At 50.0% G+C, this 17381-nt stretch overlaps 1 protein-coding gene across 2 annotated transcripts in view; it reads left to right on the forward strand.

The window, feature by feature from the left end:
• The window catches only part of Gan (gigaxonin), a 57342-nt gene that overhangs the window by 27937 nt on the left and 12024 nt on the right, over nucleotides 1–17381 (forward strand). For both annotated transcript variants that reach the window (NM_001414939.1, XM_087594681.1), the window contains 8 exon segments: nucleotides 370–720; nucleotides 3653–3870; nucleotides 4081–4202; nucleotides 6769–6881; nucleotides 7686–7835; nucleotides 9296–9432; nucleotides 10079–10207; nucleotides 17252–17361. In NM_001414939.1, coding sequence (NP_001401868.1) covers nucleotides 370–720; nucleotides 3653–3870; nucleotides 4081–4202; nucleotides 6769–6881; nucleotides 7686–7835; nucleotides 9296–9432; nucleotides 10079–10207; nucleotides 17252–17361 — 1330 coding nt within the window.

The raw sequence follows: 17381 nt of genomic DNA on the forward strand, positions 1-17381 counted from the left end.
AAGATGTGCAGTGTATGGTCAACAATACTTAATCATCTTTGACCTATGTCCCTGGGGAGTGGAGACCTGGAGAGATGGCTCAGTGGTTGAGTGCTTTCCTAATCTTGCAGAGGACCTGAGTTTAGTTCTTGGCACCCATGTTGGCATCTCACAACTGCCTGTAACTCCAGCTCGGGGGATCCAATGCCTCTGACCTCTGCAGGCTCCTGCATTCACGTGCTCATACACATAGTAGTTAAAACTAAATCTTTAGAAGGAAAAGAAGTACTTGGGGACTTCCCGTGAGCCAGACTGCTAGGTTAGTGGTTTGGGGTTTTGTTTTGTCTTGTCTGGATGGCTCCAGCTGTAAAGTGTTGGTGGTCATTACAGATCAGGTTGAACGAAGACACCATCCAAGATGTCGTGCAGGCAGCCGACCTGCTGCTGCTGACGGACCTCAAAACCCTGTGCTGTGAGTTCTTGGAGGGCTGCATCGCGGCGGAGAACTGCATCGGCATCCGGGACTTTGCACTGCATTACTGCCTGCACCACGTGCACTACCTGGCCACCGAGTACCTGGAGACCCACTTCCGAGACGTCAGCAGCACAGAGGAGTTCCTGGAGCTCAGTCCACAGAAACTCAAAGAAGTGATCTCTCTTGAGAAGCTGAATGTTGGCAACGAAAGATACGTGTTTGAGGCCGTGATTCGGTGGATAGCACATGATGTAGAGATGAGAAAGGTACCTTCCCTCAGGACATGGCCTCGGGTCTCCATCTTCCCCTCAGGACATGGTCTCGGGTCTCCATCTTCCCCTCAGGACATGGCCTTGGGTCTCCATCTTCCCCTCAGGACATGGCCTCGGGTCTCCATCTCCCCCTCAGGACATGGCCTCAGGTCTCTATCTTCCCCTCAGGACATGGCCTCGGGTCTCCTTCTGTTAGTGTGTGGGTTTACTTCGTGGGATGGGTAGGGATGTGGTCTGTTGCTAAAGCTATCAGTCTCAGGCTGTTAGCAGGGGCCCTTCTGGTCTACCGAGATGGCAAGGAGGAACACTCCCAGTGCTGGCAGTCCCAGGTCCTCAAGTGTCCAAGGTCCAGGTCCTGAACAGACCCAAAGGCCCCGAGAGCCAGGAGCCTGTCCAGGCTACTCAGTGAGACTTGTCGCTGTACATGCTCAGGATGAAGGTATCTCGCTGGGGCTTTGGTGACCAGCAGCCCTGGCAAGTGACAGCTGTTACGATCCTGGGTTTCTAGCAGCAATGGGCAGCAGGACTCCTATCCAGCACCTATAGCTCCTGAGTTGAGACCCGCGGCTCCTACAGGGTTTCATGGATGTCTCTCAGGCCTAGGATATCAGAGATGCTTGGATGTTACATCTCATTGGCTCTCTGGAACTCCTCTAGAAACAGGACAGGCCCACAGTTTCTCTTTCTCCACTCTTTACAACCTTCCTTGTCTCCTGCGTCCCAGTCAGTTCTGGTCACTTGACGGATGTCTTCAAGTGTCTTACTGCTGTTCGCACTGCACGGCCACCACCAGTTCACTTTCCTCCATTCTCTTCTCTGTGTCACAGTTCATTGTGAGCTGTTAAGATCAAAACTTGGAATGAAGGGCCTCTGAAGGAGAACCTTCTGTGGGACACGGGAGAGCAACTCCCAAGAGCTATGAAAAGGTTTCTTCTCCAGCCAGGAAGGAGGTATAGCATTAGCGTTTGGTATAATGATAGCCGTCCTTCAGGACTGTTAGTAAGGTACAGTCCCTCATGTTTGTGTCAGAGAGGAGATGGCTATAATTGTGCCAGTCACAGGGGACCATCATACCAATGGAGGACTGTTTGCACTAACCTCAGGCTGGCCACCGGGGACATGCTTCCACTCTGGCCTGAGTGGAATGGCCCCTGGAGGTTTGACGGATGTCTTCACGTGTGAGGCTTGTGAAGGACAAAGTCCCAGTGCTGGCTGTCTGGACTGTTGGTGGCAGAGCCAAGCTTGCTTCAGCGGCAGCAGCTATGTTGCCTCCCAGAGGCAGCTACAAGACTGTTTAAAGTAGGTGCTTAGCCGACAGCCAAGGAGCCAGGGCACCTGATAAGGCCCAACAGTTGTCAGGCGGTCCCAGTCCCCAGCGTCTTAGCTGATTTGGACAAAAAATTAAAAGAAACAATTAGCCAGGTGGAGGCAGAAGCCTTGATCCCAGAAGCAGGTGAATCTTTGCGGTGAGGAGAGCCAGAGTTATATGAGATTCTGTCTGAAAATGAATAAACGAATAACAAAACCGGGTGGTGGAGGTCTAGGAGTGACAGCCGGTGAAGGGCCTCAGAGAGTCATCAGAACCCAACAGGAAATGGAGCTCGTTCGCAATTCTTCTCCCCAATCACCTGTTTCAAATAAGAAGTGCACTGCGTTGGTTTTGGGGAATGGATTTGGAGTGCGGAATTACACTGCTCAGTGTTCTTGTCAGTGCAGACTCGGTTCTTAGCGATTACCTTGTAGTTTTCAGATCCCGTAAGCCCGTGAGGGTGTACAGTCGGGAACCACGCTGTGGTCTCAGCGCGGTTAGACCACCTCACTGATCCACGTTAGGTCACTTAGTAAGGGTGACACTCACAGGGGCTGCTTGAAGACCGTGCTCCTCCTTGGCCTGTGGTACCACCCATCTCTTGCCTCTGGGATTCGACATGGCCTGCTTACTAGGGAAGGTGGCAATTCTCTGTCCCTTGGCTAGTCTGACTTCTCAGAGCATGGAAACATATGTTTTAAGTTACTCAAGGGTTCCTCTTACCCACAGAGGCCATACTTGATGGTTAGTTGATCAAACCTGTGGCCAAATCACCCAGAGCATGAGCAACTGCCAGAGATGGCCACCCAGACCACAGATACCCAAAACTGTGAGGTAGTTTTGAACTGTGATCATTGCAGGAATTATTACACAGTTCTGGGGACTTTTTGTTTTTTATCTTTGACTTTGCTGATTTTCTTACAATATTAATGTTGCCCTGTTGCCCGGGTTTAGCACACTGGACTTCTGTCACCATCCTAGGGCTTCCGCAAATGTGGCTTAGTTACACTTCATCCAGGTACTCAGACAACGCAGCGTCGCTCACTTAACCCACTGGGGCGGGACCTGCAGTGTGAGAAAAGCTCTTGAAACATTGAAACCTTTCTTCCCAGAGACTGGAGAACCAGAAAGTAGAGAAGGAGCGCAGAGCAGAGTGGCACACGCCTGTCATCCCAGGACTTGGAGGCTTGAGACAGGAGGAAGGTGGGCTTGAAGGCAGCCTAGATTACAGCAAGACCGTGTCTCAAGAAGGGGGCTAGAGAAATGGCTACGCAGTTAGGAACATCTGCTGTTTTTGCAGAGGACCCAACCTGAGTTCCTAGCACCCACACCAAGCAGCTCACAACAGCTTGGAAAATCAGACACCCTCTTCTGACCTCTAGGTACCTGCACACACACGTGTACACACACACACACACACACACACACACACACACACACACACACAATCCTTTTTTAAATAAGAAAAGGCAAGGAGGGGGCTGGTGCGCATGTTCAGACAGGACTGACAGACACGATAGTATCGGCTGATAGACTAACAGATACCATCTGCTGGGAACCACACAGTGTTTCAGAAGACATGTGTCATCCCTGTCCTGTCCCTCCTCCTGTCTGCAGGTCCACATGAAGGATGTCATGTCGGCACTGTGGGTTTCAGGGCTGGATTCCAGCTACCTGCGGGAGCAGATGCTAAATGAACCCTTGGTACGAGAAATTGTCAAGGAGTGCAGCAACATCCCCCTCAGCCAGCCGCAGCAGGGGGAGGCCATGCTGGCCAGCTTCAAGCCCAGGGGCTACTCAGAGTGCATAGTGACCATTGGAGGAGAGGAAAGAGTGTGAGTGTGTTGGAGGAGGGGTTGGAAGGGGAGGGGGAGGGGCTCCTGGGAAGGGGGAGGGGAGTGACAACAAAAATTGCGGGATAATTTTCTGTGTCTAAAGTATAACATTAGTTAGCTGATATAAATGTTTAACCATCTGTAGAGTACAGAAATTGACAGTGGTTATCATGAGAGGAACTGTAAAACATCATTTATGTATTTCCTTAGTTCACGGAAACCCACGGCGGCCATGCGGTGTATGTGCCCTCTCTACGACCCCAATCGGCAGCTGTGGATTGAACTGGCTCCTCTGAGCATGCCAAGAATTAACCATGGAGTGCTTTCAGCAGGTACCCTTTGTTCAATCTTAGAGCCCTGTCCGAGTAATACATTCCTTCAGGGTTGTACAGATACGCAGGTATGGTTTTTGCCTGATCTTGGTACTCAGGAGGCAGAGGGTCTCTGAGTCTGAGACCAGCCTGGTCTATAGAGTGAGTTCAGGCCAGCTATGGATATGTTGTCGCATACTGTCTCAAAGAAGAGTGTAATGCTAGGGGGATAGCTCAGATGGTTGAGTGGCCTGGGTGTGAGTTCTAATACCACCCAGGACAGTGATGACATATGGGCTCTAGGGATCAAACTCAGGTTGTCAGCCTTTGCAGCAAGCTCTCTTCCCTGCAGAGCTGTATTGCCTGCCCTTTTGTCTTCCTCATCCGCTTATTTTCCCATGTTCCTCAGCTCTTGGATGTCTCCTCGAGCATGTCAGTCCTTTCTCCACATTCTCTGTTTGTCTTTGTCAGCTCTGTCCTTTTTCCTGGGTGTGAGGGGTTCTCCATGCAGTCCTGACTGTCCTAGGGTTCTCTATGCAGTCTTGGCAGTCCTGGAGCTCACTCTATGAACCAGGCTGGCCTTGAACTCAAAGAGATCCTCCTGCTTCTGCCTCCCAAGTGCTGGACTTAAAGGCGTGTATCATTACTGCCCAGCAGCTTCTGTCTTTTTGTCTCTGTCATGGGGTTGATGGTTGATTTTGATCTGTCTCGGTGAGCCTGTTAGTTAGGCCCCACCTTGGGGTTTATTTCTGTGTCTCTCTCTCTGGGCATGGTTCCGTGTGTGTCATTTATTAGCTGTGTGTTCCTCTGTGAGTGGTTCAGTGTGTGTCACTCAGTGGCTGTGTGTTTCTTGGGGTTGTGGTGACATTTGCTGCTCTGTCTTCCTGGTCACCCAGTACTTTAAGCCTTTGCAGCTCTGGTGTTTGCTTCTGCCCTTCTTCCACAGGACCAGAGCTCTTGGTGTGCCTGAGAGCCTTTGCTGGGTGCTTTTACTTGTTCCTAGACAAGTTTAAATCTGTGAGCTGGCCAAGGCAGGAAAAGGCACTTGCCACCATGCCTGATAACCTGAGTTTAATCCCTGGGACTCAGAAAGTGGAAGGAGAGAAACAACTCCTGCAAGTTGTCCTCTGACTGTCATACATGATCCATGGCATGTGCATATATGTACACACATGCACACACTCTACATTTTTTATTTTAATCTTTCGAGAATGCCATACATGAGAACATTATATTACCCTGTTATCTCCAACTCTTCCCATGTCCCATGACCTCCTCTTCTGTGATTTATTTATATGTATATATGTATATATATACATGTATACCTATATAAGTATATATATTTAAATGTATTATAAATATATACCTGTATAATATAAATTATGTTCCTATGTAAACATAGGTATATATGTATGTATATGTATTTAGATGATAAATAGGTAGATGATAGATAGATGTGTATATAAAATCCCCTGAGTCAGTGTTGACTGTATGTACATGTGTCTAGGGTTGACCATTTAGGATTGGGAAACCTATCAGGGACTCATCCCTGAAGAAAACAGATTCTCCTCAGTATCCATTGACTGTCTCTGGTGTCACCTAGAAGCATATGGGGCCGTATGTGATTTTCCCATCCGTGCTGCTATGACGACTAACTGTGCGCTCAGCTGCTGAGAGTTGAGAGTCCATGGGTGCAGCTTCCCTGGGGCGTCTAAAAGACACTGTCTTGCAGCAGACATCCGCCTTTCAACTCATACAGGCTTTCCTCTCCTCTCTTCCATGATGTCCCCTGAGCCTTAGGTGTAGGACTTGTGTTGTTGATGTCCCAGTGAGAGTCAGACACCCCGGGGTTATTTGTTTCCTGCATCTTGTCCAGTTGTTCTCTGCACGTGTTCTATCTGCCGCAGACAGAAGCTTCTTTGATGAGGCTGAGAGCTGCACTTACTGAGAGAGTGTGTACATCGTCAAATGTGATTTTAAAGAAGGAAGCTGAGTGCTGGTTCGAGCTGGCCCCTTACTTACTCCTTTCTTCATTTGTACAGTGTTGGGGATAAATCTCGGGACCTTGTCTGTGCTCATCTGTGCCCTTACTGACCTCTTGGTGGCATTGCTGCCCCAACAGCAGGCTCGAAGTTACTCTTGCACTCTGTCTGCATGTCCAGTGCCCTGGTCTGAGAGTCCCTGTGCCCTTGAGAATAGGTGTGGACTGTAGGTCAGATGCTGTTGAGACTCAGAGCTAAGGGACAAAGTGAGGAGCTGAGATAGCCGATGGGACACCTTTCCTCCTCTTCCTCTAGGGGAACCAACTCAGAGCCTGTGTTGAATAAAGCCGAATGGCCAGAGTGACTAACAAGTTTGTTAGGGAGGTTAGGGGTGAGGGAGGGGAGCTCTAAATGCCAGGCCACTGCACCATGGCATCTGCTGGAGTGTCCTATCTGTCCCCTGTGCTTCTTTTTTTTTTTTTTTTTTTTTTTTTTTTTGGTTCTTTTTTTCGGAGCTGGGGACCGAACCCAGGGCCTTGTGCTTCCTAGGCAAGTGCTCTACCACTGAGCTAAATCCCCAACCCCGTCCCTTGTGCTTCTTACAGAAGGATTTCTGTTTGTGTTGGGGGGCCAAGATGAAAACAAGCAGACACTGAGCTCAGGAGAGAAGTATGACCCAGATGCCAACACGTGGACTGCACTCCCACCCATGAACGAGGTATGGTGCCCTTTGTCTCCAGGGTGTTCCTTTTCTCTCTGGCAGTTTTACTGGGTGTGGGTTAGCACGTAGGGAAAGAAGAGGTAGCCTGGCCTCGCCCTACCAGGAACCCTGGTCTCTGAAAGCTCCTTCTCCTCCCCATCCCTGCCTCCTCCTGGCCTCCTGCCTAGCACCACCTCCCTGCAAAGACCCTGTTCCTCACCTCCCTTTCTGCTTTCCTGCCTCAGGATGCCTTCCCACCACCTTTCCCTTTCTCTCTCTCTCTCTCTCTCTCTCTCTCTCTCTCTCTCTCTCTCTCTCTGCTGTGCCCCACCTCTGCACACACTGGCTTTACGTGTTCCTAAGAGACTCTACAGCTAGGAATTTTCTGTGTTCTGTTTGGGCTGTGAGTAAATTCCAGCACCTCAGGCTCTGGAATTCTGAGACCCGGGCATGCCCTGTCTTCCCTGTGCCTCTCCTGGCCACAGGTGCTCCACATGACATGGCTTAGCCACCTTTCACAGTCACCTCAGAAACCTGCTTGCCCATAACTGTACAGAAGCAACACCATGGAGCCAGCTGTCCTTGTAGGCGCTCTTCTCAATTCTGTAGGTTAAGCACAGCATCTCTGCTGATGAGCCTGCATCTTTTGTCTCTGGACCTGAGGAGTGACTAGGTTTGTCTGTTGTGCTGAGGAAGACACACACAGTGAGGAGACATTCCCAGGAGAAGCAGTGTGAACAAGTCTCCTCTTTGCCCGGACACTGGAATAAAATCATGTGGAACATGCACTTTGGCCCACCAAGGTCTGCAATGTCTTTCCAGGCCAGGCACAACTTTGGGATTGTGGAGATTGATGGAATGCTCTACATTCTCGGAGGGGAGGACGGTGACCGCGAGCTGATTTCCATGGAGTGTTACGATATTTATTCAAAAACCTGGACGAAGCAACCTGACCTGACCATGGTTAGGAAGGTGAGTGAGTGAGAGCCTCAGGCTGCTGCTGCTGGCTTCTTTACACACTGGCTTCAGAGCCAGGGTCTCTCTCCTGGGATGGTCGTCGCAGTGGGAAGGCTCCCCCCAGGGCCTCACACAGTACTCTAGTCCTCGGCACACCTCCTCATTTCTTAGTGTGCCTGTGGCACAGCAGGAAATGCTCAGCGGATGCAGGCCCTAGAATTCTGCCTCTGCTGGCAGCTTGCCTTCATGTCTGCAGTCACACATCACAGCAGGAGAGAGCCTGTGCGAGCTTTAGTCTGGCTCAGTGCAGTGGTGCTGTGTTGCACGGTCTGGAGTAGATGCTTTGTGAGTAGCTGGGTTCCCCCCTCCTCCATTCCCAACTTTCTCTGCAAATGAAAGGCTGCAATGGCTTCCTCCTGTGAGCCTCTGTCATCAGCCTCTGTCTGATGGCGGACTGTTCATCCATAGGGCTCTGGTCCAGGCCATGGATATCCTGTCTTCTCTTACCATGTACATTTCTGTCTTAGGGTTTCATTGCTGTGAAGAGACACCATGACCATGGCAACTCTCATATGGGAAATATTTAACTGGGGCTGGCTTATAATTTTGAGGGTTTAGTCCATTATCATCAAGGCAGGAGGCATGGCATGGTCCAGGCAGACATGATTCTGGAGAAGGAGCTAAGAGGTTTCATCTTGATTCACAGGCTGCATAGGAAAGACTGTCACAGTAGGCACAGCTTGAGCCTATGAGACATCAAAGCCCACCCCTCAGTGACACTCTTCCTCCAACAAGGCCACATCTCCTAATAGCACCACTCCCTGTGGGCCTGTGAGGCCATTTTATTCAAACCACCACACCATGCAGCTAAACAATCATGATAGCAACGGAGCAACTTCCTGTTCCAGTATCCTACCTCCTGGGAGTGTAGACTCTGGAGGAAGGAGAGGGATGCTTCCATTCCCCATGTCGCCCTATGTGGTGGACCTCACGGCTCGTGCGCACCAGGCAAGTGCCGTGCTACTGCCTACAATGCCAGCAAAAAGTGAGCTCATGGGAACATTGAGACGGCCCCGTGGGTAGAGGTGCTTTGCGTCAGCTTTATGATATATCTCACCTGATATGTCAGAGTCCACATGGTGGAAGAAGAGAGCTAGGTTTAAAAAAAAAACAAACATTTTATAAGATGGTGGCCTGAAATCCAGTGTAGTGGCAGACCCCTGGCCTGGCCCAGCACGGCCCCCCAAGTAGTAAGGGAAATTGGAGTTGCTGGCTTCTGCTGAGACTTCCAGTGCATGTCACCAGGTGTTTCTTTCCATCCCCGGGGTCCTGTGGGTCATGTTAGAAGGCATCATGGTTTTGCTGTTAGGAATCAGAGCTTGTCCTATGTATGTGACCATGTTCTGGGCCAGTCCTGTCTGTCCATCCGTTCTGATGACAAATGGTCCCCTCCTACCACTGTCTTTTCCTTTCAGATTGGCTGCTATGCAGCTATGAAAAAGAAAATCTATGCCATGGGCGGAGGCTCCTATGGGAAGCTGTTCGAGTCTGTGGAGTGCTACGATCCACGGACCCAGCAGTGGACTGCCATATGCCCACTGAAAGAGAGGAGGTGAGGCGGGGCGTGAGCTCATCAGTACGCTGCTGTTGATGAGGCCTCAGACCTAGCAGCCCTAAAACAGGAGGCCCATATGCACATGTAACATAGAGCATTGCAGGTACAACAAGCAGTAAATGCTGGGGAGATGGCTCAGTGTTAAAGTGTGTGCTGTGCTGCACAAACATGGGGGCCAGCGCTCAGATCCCCAGCATCCAAGTCAGTGTCAGGCAGGTGGTCCCAGGACTGGAAAGACAAAGACAAGGGGCCCCTAAGAAAGCTGGCTAGCTGGACTGTGCTATCAGCACACTCTGGGTTTGATTGAGAGACCCTGCCTTAATGAATAAGGAATCACTAGTGACATCAACCTTGGGACACACACACACACACACACACACACACACACACACACACACGTGCCTATACACATCAAGACATAAAGGAATTGGGTTGGGCATGGTGGCATATGCCTCTATCACAGCACTTGGAGACTGCTGAGGCAGGAGGATTGCTGTGAGTTCAAGGACAGTCTGATGTACATCATGAGGTCCAACCTACCCTGAAGTCTCAAAAAAGACCAGCAAACAAAAGAACAGTAGTAGAGGAATTAGGGCTGAGGTCCTGAGTTCTAAGCCAGCACCTGTGTTCTGTGACCCTGCAGGTTTGGAGCAGTGGCCTGTGGTGTTGCCATGGAGCTGTATGTATTTGGAGGCGTCCGAAGTCGAGAGGACATCCAGGGCAGCGAGATGGTCACCTGCAAGTCTGAGTTCTATCATGACGAGTTTAAGAGGTAACCAGTCTGGAGGCTTCCACACCTACTCATGCGCTCGCTCGCGCTCGCTCTCTCTCTCTCTCTCTCTCTCTCTCTCTCCCCCCAGTCTCCAGGCTCTCCCTTCTGTCCCCTCACTCCATGCTTCAGAGATGTGTCTTGGCTTTGATTTCCAGTGACATCACTGAGTTCTCTGTTGAGGGCTTGTGTCCACTACGTGCTGGATATTTTTTCAGTGACTTCAGAATTGGTGTCTTAGTTACATCTCTATTGCTGTGGTAAGATGTAAGACTAAGACAGCTTATAGAAGAACGCATATCATTGGGCTTACAGTTTCAGAGGGTTAGAGTCCAGGGAGGTAGAGCAAAGGCATGGTGGTAGAAACAACTGAACAACTGAGAGGTTACATCTTTGTCCAAGAGTTGGAGGCAGAGAGAGAGAGAGAGAGAGAGAGAGAGAGAGAGAGAGAGAGAGAGAGAGAGAGAGAACACTGACGAGTCTCTTGAAACCACAGAACCCATCACACCTCCTCCAAGTCTATACTTCCTAACCCTTCCCAAAAAGTCCCACCAACTAGGGACCAAGGATTCAAATATATGGGTTTATGGAATTTATTCTCATTCAAACCACCATAGTGACTTAAAGAAACAGCGTGGAATCTGGAACTTAGCATATATTTGACATTGTCCTGTTAGTACATATGACTTTGCTTTGTTTGGTTTTGGACACAGGGTCTCTCTATGTATTCAGGCTGTCTGGGAACTCGCTACTTAGACCAGGCTGGCATTGAAACTCAGAGACCCACCTGTTTCTGCCTCCCAGGTGCTGGGGTTGAAGGCGTGCAGCACCACAGCTGGCAGATACGGCCTTTTATGACAGGGCCTTCATCTGCTTTTTCTGCTGCCCAGAAGCTCCACACTGAGCCCTCAGCTAGCTCAGCTCCAGAGAGAGCCTTTGCTGTCTTCTCCCAGCCTCACGCACTACTCAGTCCCTGATCCCTTATCCTCTGCCCATGTGTCTGGCTGCGTGACTGCTAACTGAATGTATACAAGGCAAGGTCCCATGTGGTCCTCCAGCATCAAACCTGACAAGCATCAGATGCTCCGTCAGTTAAGCTGCTGTCTGAGATATTAAAACACTGACGGGATTCAATTGTCAGGACCCCAAAAGAGAGTGAAAGCTGAGTCCTACAGCCTGTCCTCTGACTTCCACACAGCTTGTCAGTGTGTGCGCACAGACACGCACGCACACACAGACATACCCACACAGGGAGACAAAAGCACACAGACACAAACACACAGAGACACACAGGGAGTTATATACAGAGAGAGACACACGCTTATCCACACCAAGACATAGACAGACACATACAGGCACACACACACACAGGCACAAATACCAGAGAGACAAAAACATACACAGACACACACACAGAGACACAGACAGACATAAACACAACACACAGAGATATAAGCACACAACACAGACACAAACACACAGAGACACACACGGAGATATATACAGAGAGAGACACAAGCTTATCCACACCAAGACATAGACAGACACATACAGGGGCGTGCGCGCACATGCACACACACACACACACACACACACACACACACACACACACACACACACACACACACACACGTAGGGAGCCTGCTGCAGTGTGAGACTCTGTGCTTTGCTCCTGTTACCAGATGGGGGTGCTGTGAGATAACGCCTTGTCTCCTGCCTTTGAGACAAGGAGAATAATGAACAGACCCAGCGTGTTAGCCGAGCATATGAATGTTGCTGGGTCTGTCACGTGTTTTCCATCTCGAATATGTTCAGACATGTCTTTACTTCTGTCATTAGAGGTAGACTGCCAGGGGAATTCACTAGACAGAAAATGAGGAGGCAGCTTCGAAGGCGTTCGCTGCGTGGGGGTGGGCGAGGGATGTCAGGCTTGTTAAGTTCTTTGATAAGCCACAGTGGGGGAGTGCTGTCTGTCTCCGTAGGAAACAGTGTATCAATCTCCCGCCCAGATGAGCCTGAGACAGTCTGTCCCTCTGGATTAACAAGCAGTAGCAGTGTGTTTGGCTTTTGATAAAATACGGACACAAACCTTTTTTTGTGATGACTGACTCCGTGTGTAGTCAGTGTGAGCTGCAACGTGTCAGAAGTCATTGGCTTACGTTTCTGTTCTTTTTGTCTGTTGCCTTGAGTGGGATCAATCTGACTATAGTGCTTCCCCGGCGTCCCAGGGCAGCCGTATTGTTAGAACCTTGGTCTTCCAGTCAGCCGCTCGGAGTCTGCTCTGAGCCAGAGACTACAGCGCTGTGAATGGGAAGGAGTGTGTGCTTCTTCCTGTCTCTCTGTCTGCCTTAGTTCTTTCTTTCTCTTGTTCTGTTTTGAGGTCTCACTTTGTAGCCCTGACTGGCCTGGAACTCTGTAGTCTGGCCATGCCCCACGGAGATCTGCCTGCCTTTAAATTTATGTCTTATTACTCATTTGTGTATGTGTATATGTGTGCCATGTGTGTGGGTGCTCAAGGGGGTCAAAAGAGGGTGTGAGACCCCTAGCAGCTGTGAGCACCAGACGTGGGTGCTAGGAACCGAACTCAGGTCTTCTTGAAAAGCAGCCAGCACTCTTGACCTCTACCCATGTCTCCAGCCCCATTCTTGTATTTAAAGGTAGTGGGGGCGGGGGCAGTAGATAAAGTATTTGCTGCTCAAGCCTGCAGGTTTTCATTGTCCCTAGCACCCTCAAGGAAGCCAGGCATGACATCGGCCTAGACCCATGTGCAAGCACACAATCACACCTGAGTACATACACAAACACATATGAATACATACACCATCACCCAAAAAATAAATAGAGCTCATGATCTTAAAAACTGTTTTTCCTACTAAAATCCATACATCTCCAGCCTTTGGGTTCCCAGGCTCCCGTTTAGCCTGTAAACAGAGCAGCTGCCAGGACCTCTTGTCAGTGACACACAGGACATTTGCACATTTGTAAAACACTGAGCATGAGCAGAACCAGATGTTCCCCTGCAGCCTGCGAGGCTCAGGCACTGCCAGCCGGTCTTACAGCGAGCACAGAGCACAGGTGCTGAGCGGTCAGCAGACCCCAAACCCACCTGCAGGGTCCCCTCTGCACCCACCTGCTGGCCTGACTGTGTTCCCATAAATACTGGCTGAAAAGTCCCAGGCAGCAGCGAGGCAGCGTCCCCTCCTGGGTGTGCACTCTGCACACTGAGGAAGCTGCTGCAGACACATGAAGTGTCTGCCTTAGATGCAAGACCATTCAGATTGTGGTGATCTTTCTTTCCTGTCTTTGTTCCTTATTTTTAGATTAAAACTTTCCTGGAAAAATGCCATATCTTAATATTTTCTATGGTTTCTGGATTTTTTTTTAAGGCTGTTAAAAAAGAAAAAGAGGAAAGACCACAAAGTACTCCCAAGTCATGGTAAAGACACATGGAGACAGGGGCTTCCCTCCCTCCTCTGGAATTCCCTGAGCCCCTGTGGTGTTCTCAGCTGTCCACACAGCCTCTCCCAGGACTGCCACACTTCTCCTTTCACCCTCAGTAGGGGTCTCTCGGGCTCCTCTCCTGCTGCTGTGTTCTCCCTGTCCTAGAGCTGTTGCATGCGCTGTCCCTTCCTCTCTTCTGCAGAGTAGAGCAGACACTGAGGTCCTCCCTGCACCCTGCTCAGGGCCCTGAGCTGTGCTTAGTGTCTGCTGAATGTCCTCCCTGTCCTGAGGCTGAAGCAGCTCCTGTGACATCTTCCCTTCCTGGGTCCAGTCCTCGTGCTCTGGTTCCTGCTCTGTTAGCACACAGTCCTGTGTTAACTTTGACGTTGTGACCTTTCTGTCGTTGAGAGTACAAGTGCACAGGCATGCCTGGATGAATGCTGGAGACCCAGGAAGGACTAAGTAAAATCCCTGAGCACTCCTGCCCTCCAAAGATAGGAAGCCACCAAATCCGAGGGAAGTGACAGCAGACAAACACGGGAGGCCCATCTCATGGGCACGTCACTTAGAGACTAGAAATGGCTGGACGTGGGGGGCTGTACCTATAATCTGAGTACTTAGAAGACTGAAACGGGAGAATTGCTAGTTCAGACCAACATCCATTAGACTGAGAACTCAGAGGAGAGAATTGAGGAGGACATGTCAGGTCAGTCTTGAAAAGCAGTATGCAGTGTCCTCAGTTCTGGGGTGACTAGGCTGATCGCCATTACTGCCCAGATGGGGTGTATCTGGGACAGACTGCGTCTTCTATCCCAGGCCTTGTTCTGCAGCTGTGGATCTGGCTGATGGTTTTCTCTTCACTCTCCTATCTGCACGGATGTACAGTGGAGGTTTCTACGTCTGAGTCTTATGGGCAGGGCCAGCGGTTAACCTGCGCAGTGTGCGCTTGGGGCCGAGCTAACCGTGTGTGAAAGTCGCTCATCCTGGTGCTCTGAAGAGACACCACACTGTCTGGCTTTGCGAACGTCACACCATTTGGGTCTGATGCTTAGAAGGGAGTTCTTCTCTTGCCTTAGAAAGACTGTGAGTCCCAGGGAGCAGACTCTGCTCACCTTGAATCACAGTCCATCCTGGAGGAGAAACCACCCAGTAACCTGAACAGAGAATGCAGTGATGTACAGAATTACTGAGTAGCCATGACAAGGGATGGAGATAACCCTGACTAGGTAGAATACATGTGTGTACATGTGTGAGCCCTGGTAAGCCACCTGATCGTAGGCTAGACATGTGGCTCAGGAGAGAGCGTGATAGAGCCCCAGGGCCCATCCTCTGTACCCCATAACCTGGGCATGTTATCCAGCACTCATGCAGTGGAAGCAGAAGAACAGAGGTTAAAGGTCACCTTTGGCAGCTTAGCCTGGGCCCTGTCTCAGAAAGTGAAAGGAGGAGGGAGGGAGAGATGTTGAAGGAAAGAGGGGAGAAATACAGTGGCTTAGCTTCGTTTTTTTAATCTTGGGTAAATTATCTTGTTTCTTTGTTTCTCGGAACTTAAAATAAGGAAGCTGTGTGTTTGTCTGTGAAGTTTGTTGAAGTGAGTGTGTTCTGTGTGAGGTGTTTCTTTGTTGGTAGTGGACATCAGAGGCCACAAACCTACAGTGCTGGTTCTGTTAGCTGCTGTGCGGCAGAGTGGAGAGGCCAAAGTGTCCACAGAACGTCATGCCCCGCCCTGGACAGCGGAGCCCCAAGGCTGCTTAGGCAGTGGCTGTGATCTGGCATAGCTGTACGCCGTTAGTGGGAAATGGGTCAGTTTCCTGAGTGAACATTACTACATGGCAAAGCCTAGAATTTATTTATCTCACATGAAGGTCGGAGACCACCTTTGCAGGAGTTGAGTCTACGACACAGAGCCTAAAGAGCAAGCTTGGGCAACAGGCTGAACACCAAACGCCCACGTCTGAGCCATGTCTATTTGCAGTAATGTTTTTATATTTATTTATGTTTATGAGTGTTTTGCTTGTATTATATGTGTACCATGTGAAGGTTAGAAGAGAGCATCAGGGGGTTGGGGATTTAGCTCAGTGGTAGAGTGCTTGCCTAGGAAGTGCAAGGCCCTGGGTTCGGTCCCCAGCTCCAGAAAAAAAAAAGAAAAGAAAAGAAAAAAAGAAAAGAACCGAAGAGAGCATCAGATCCCCTAGAACTACGAGCTACCGTGTGGGTTCTAGGAATTGAACCTGTGTCTTCTGAAAAAGCAGTAAGTGCTCTAACCGCTGAGCCTCCTCGCCAGCCCCTGCAGTAAACTTAGACTTGTAGCAACGCCTCAGAAGCCAAGGTGTCCCCGTAAGCCATTCACTTAGCTCCTGACGTTAGCGACCCCCTTGATCAGAACACACATGTGAGCTCTGCAGTCCTAGTCATGTTAGTCCTGCAATGTCACTAGCGTGTCCCTTGCCTCACTTCAGCCTGGATTCTAGTTGCCAAGAGGTGTTATGGTTCCTTGCTGTCCATTAGCCTGTGATAGCCTGTTTCCTGATCTTGACACTTGAAGATTGGTCAGGTATCTTCTAGAATGCTTTTTTTTTTTTTAAGGATTTATCTTATTTTTATTTGTGTGTGGGTTTTCTGAAATGAGCGAGTTTTCTAATAGATATTTTGCAAAAGAAGGTACACAGAGTGGCCAGCAAGCCCTTGCCAAAATACCAACATAGTTGGACTTTAAGGAAGTAAGTCTTCAAAGGGCTGAGGGCGCCGTGACCTGGTGAGCATAAGCGACTGGCATTCCCATGCCTTACTGACTAGAAAACAGAGCAGCACTGTGCTTTGGGAAGAGGACATTTTCTCATCACAGAAGTGGCACCCAGCCACTCCCACTAAGTCCAGCGGTTCCATAAGTCCACCAAAAATGAGGACCAAACAAGGCTCCTCACCTCAGGTCCCTGACTGTTGTGGTCACAGCAGCCCGAGCCAGAAGGCATCCAGATGAATCCTAGCCAGTGTGATGGGGCCCAGTCCTGGGCTGCAGAGAGCTCGGCTGTGTAGAGCATTTGCTGCACTTACGAAGGCCAGGTTCAGTTCCCAGCACCCACACCAGTGGGCTCACAGTTAGCTGTAACTCTAGTTCCAGGGGTTTTGACCTTATCTGCTGACCTCCATGGGCACTGCACTCACACATATACTACACACAGTCATACACATACAATTAAAAAGTCAAATAATCGGGGTTGGGGATTTAGCTCAATGGTAGAGCGCTTGCCTAGCAAGTGCAAGGCCCTGAGTTCGGTCCCCAGCTCCGAAAAAAAGGAAAAAAAAAGTCAAATAATCAACCAAGCAAGCAAGCTGCAGAGTGTGAGTGACGGAAGCCGAGCGTGACTGAGTGCCAGGAGCTGTGGTGTGCAGCGGAGACAGCCCCGGTCTGTGAGAGGCACTGACTGAGCCTCTGCTGTCTGTCTTGTCAGTAACTACAGTCAAGGTTCCTGTGAGCAGAGTCGGGGTCAAGAGAGGCAGGGTGCGGTGTGCTGATGGCTTGCCGAGCTGCCTTGTCCGTTTGTCTTCCTAACGGTGTCAGCTTTACATCTGATTTCCTGAGTTGTCTGTCGGCCTTGCTTCCAGGTGGATCTACCTTAACGATCAGAACCTGTGCATTCCAGCCAGTTCCTCCTTTGTCTATGGAGCAGTCCCCATAGGAGCCAGTATTTATGTTATCGGAGACCTTGACACAGGTAAGAGAGCTGCGAAGCTT

Source organism: Rattus norvegicus, chromosome 19, assembly GCF_021556685.1.
Source record: "Rattus norvegicus strain SHRSP/BbbUtx chromosome 19, alternate assembly SHRSP_T2T, whole genome shotgun sequence".
NCBI classification, from domain to species: Eukaryota; Metazoa; Chordata; class Mammalia; order Rodentia; family Muridae; genus Rattus; species Rattus norvegicus.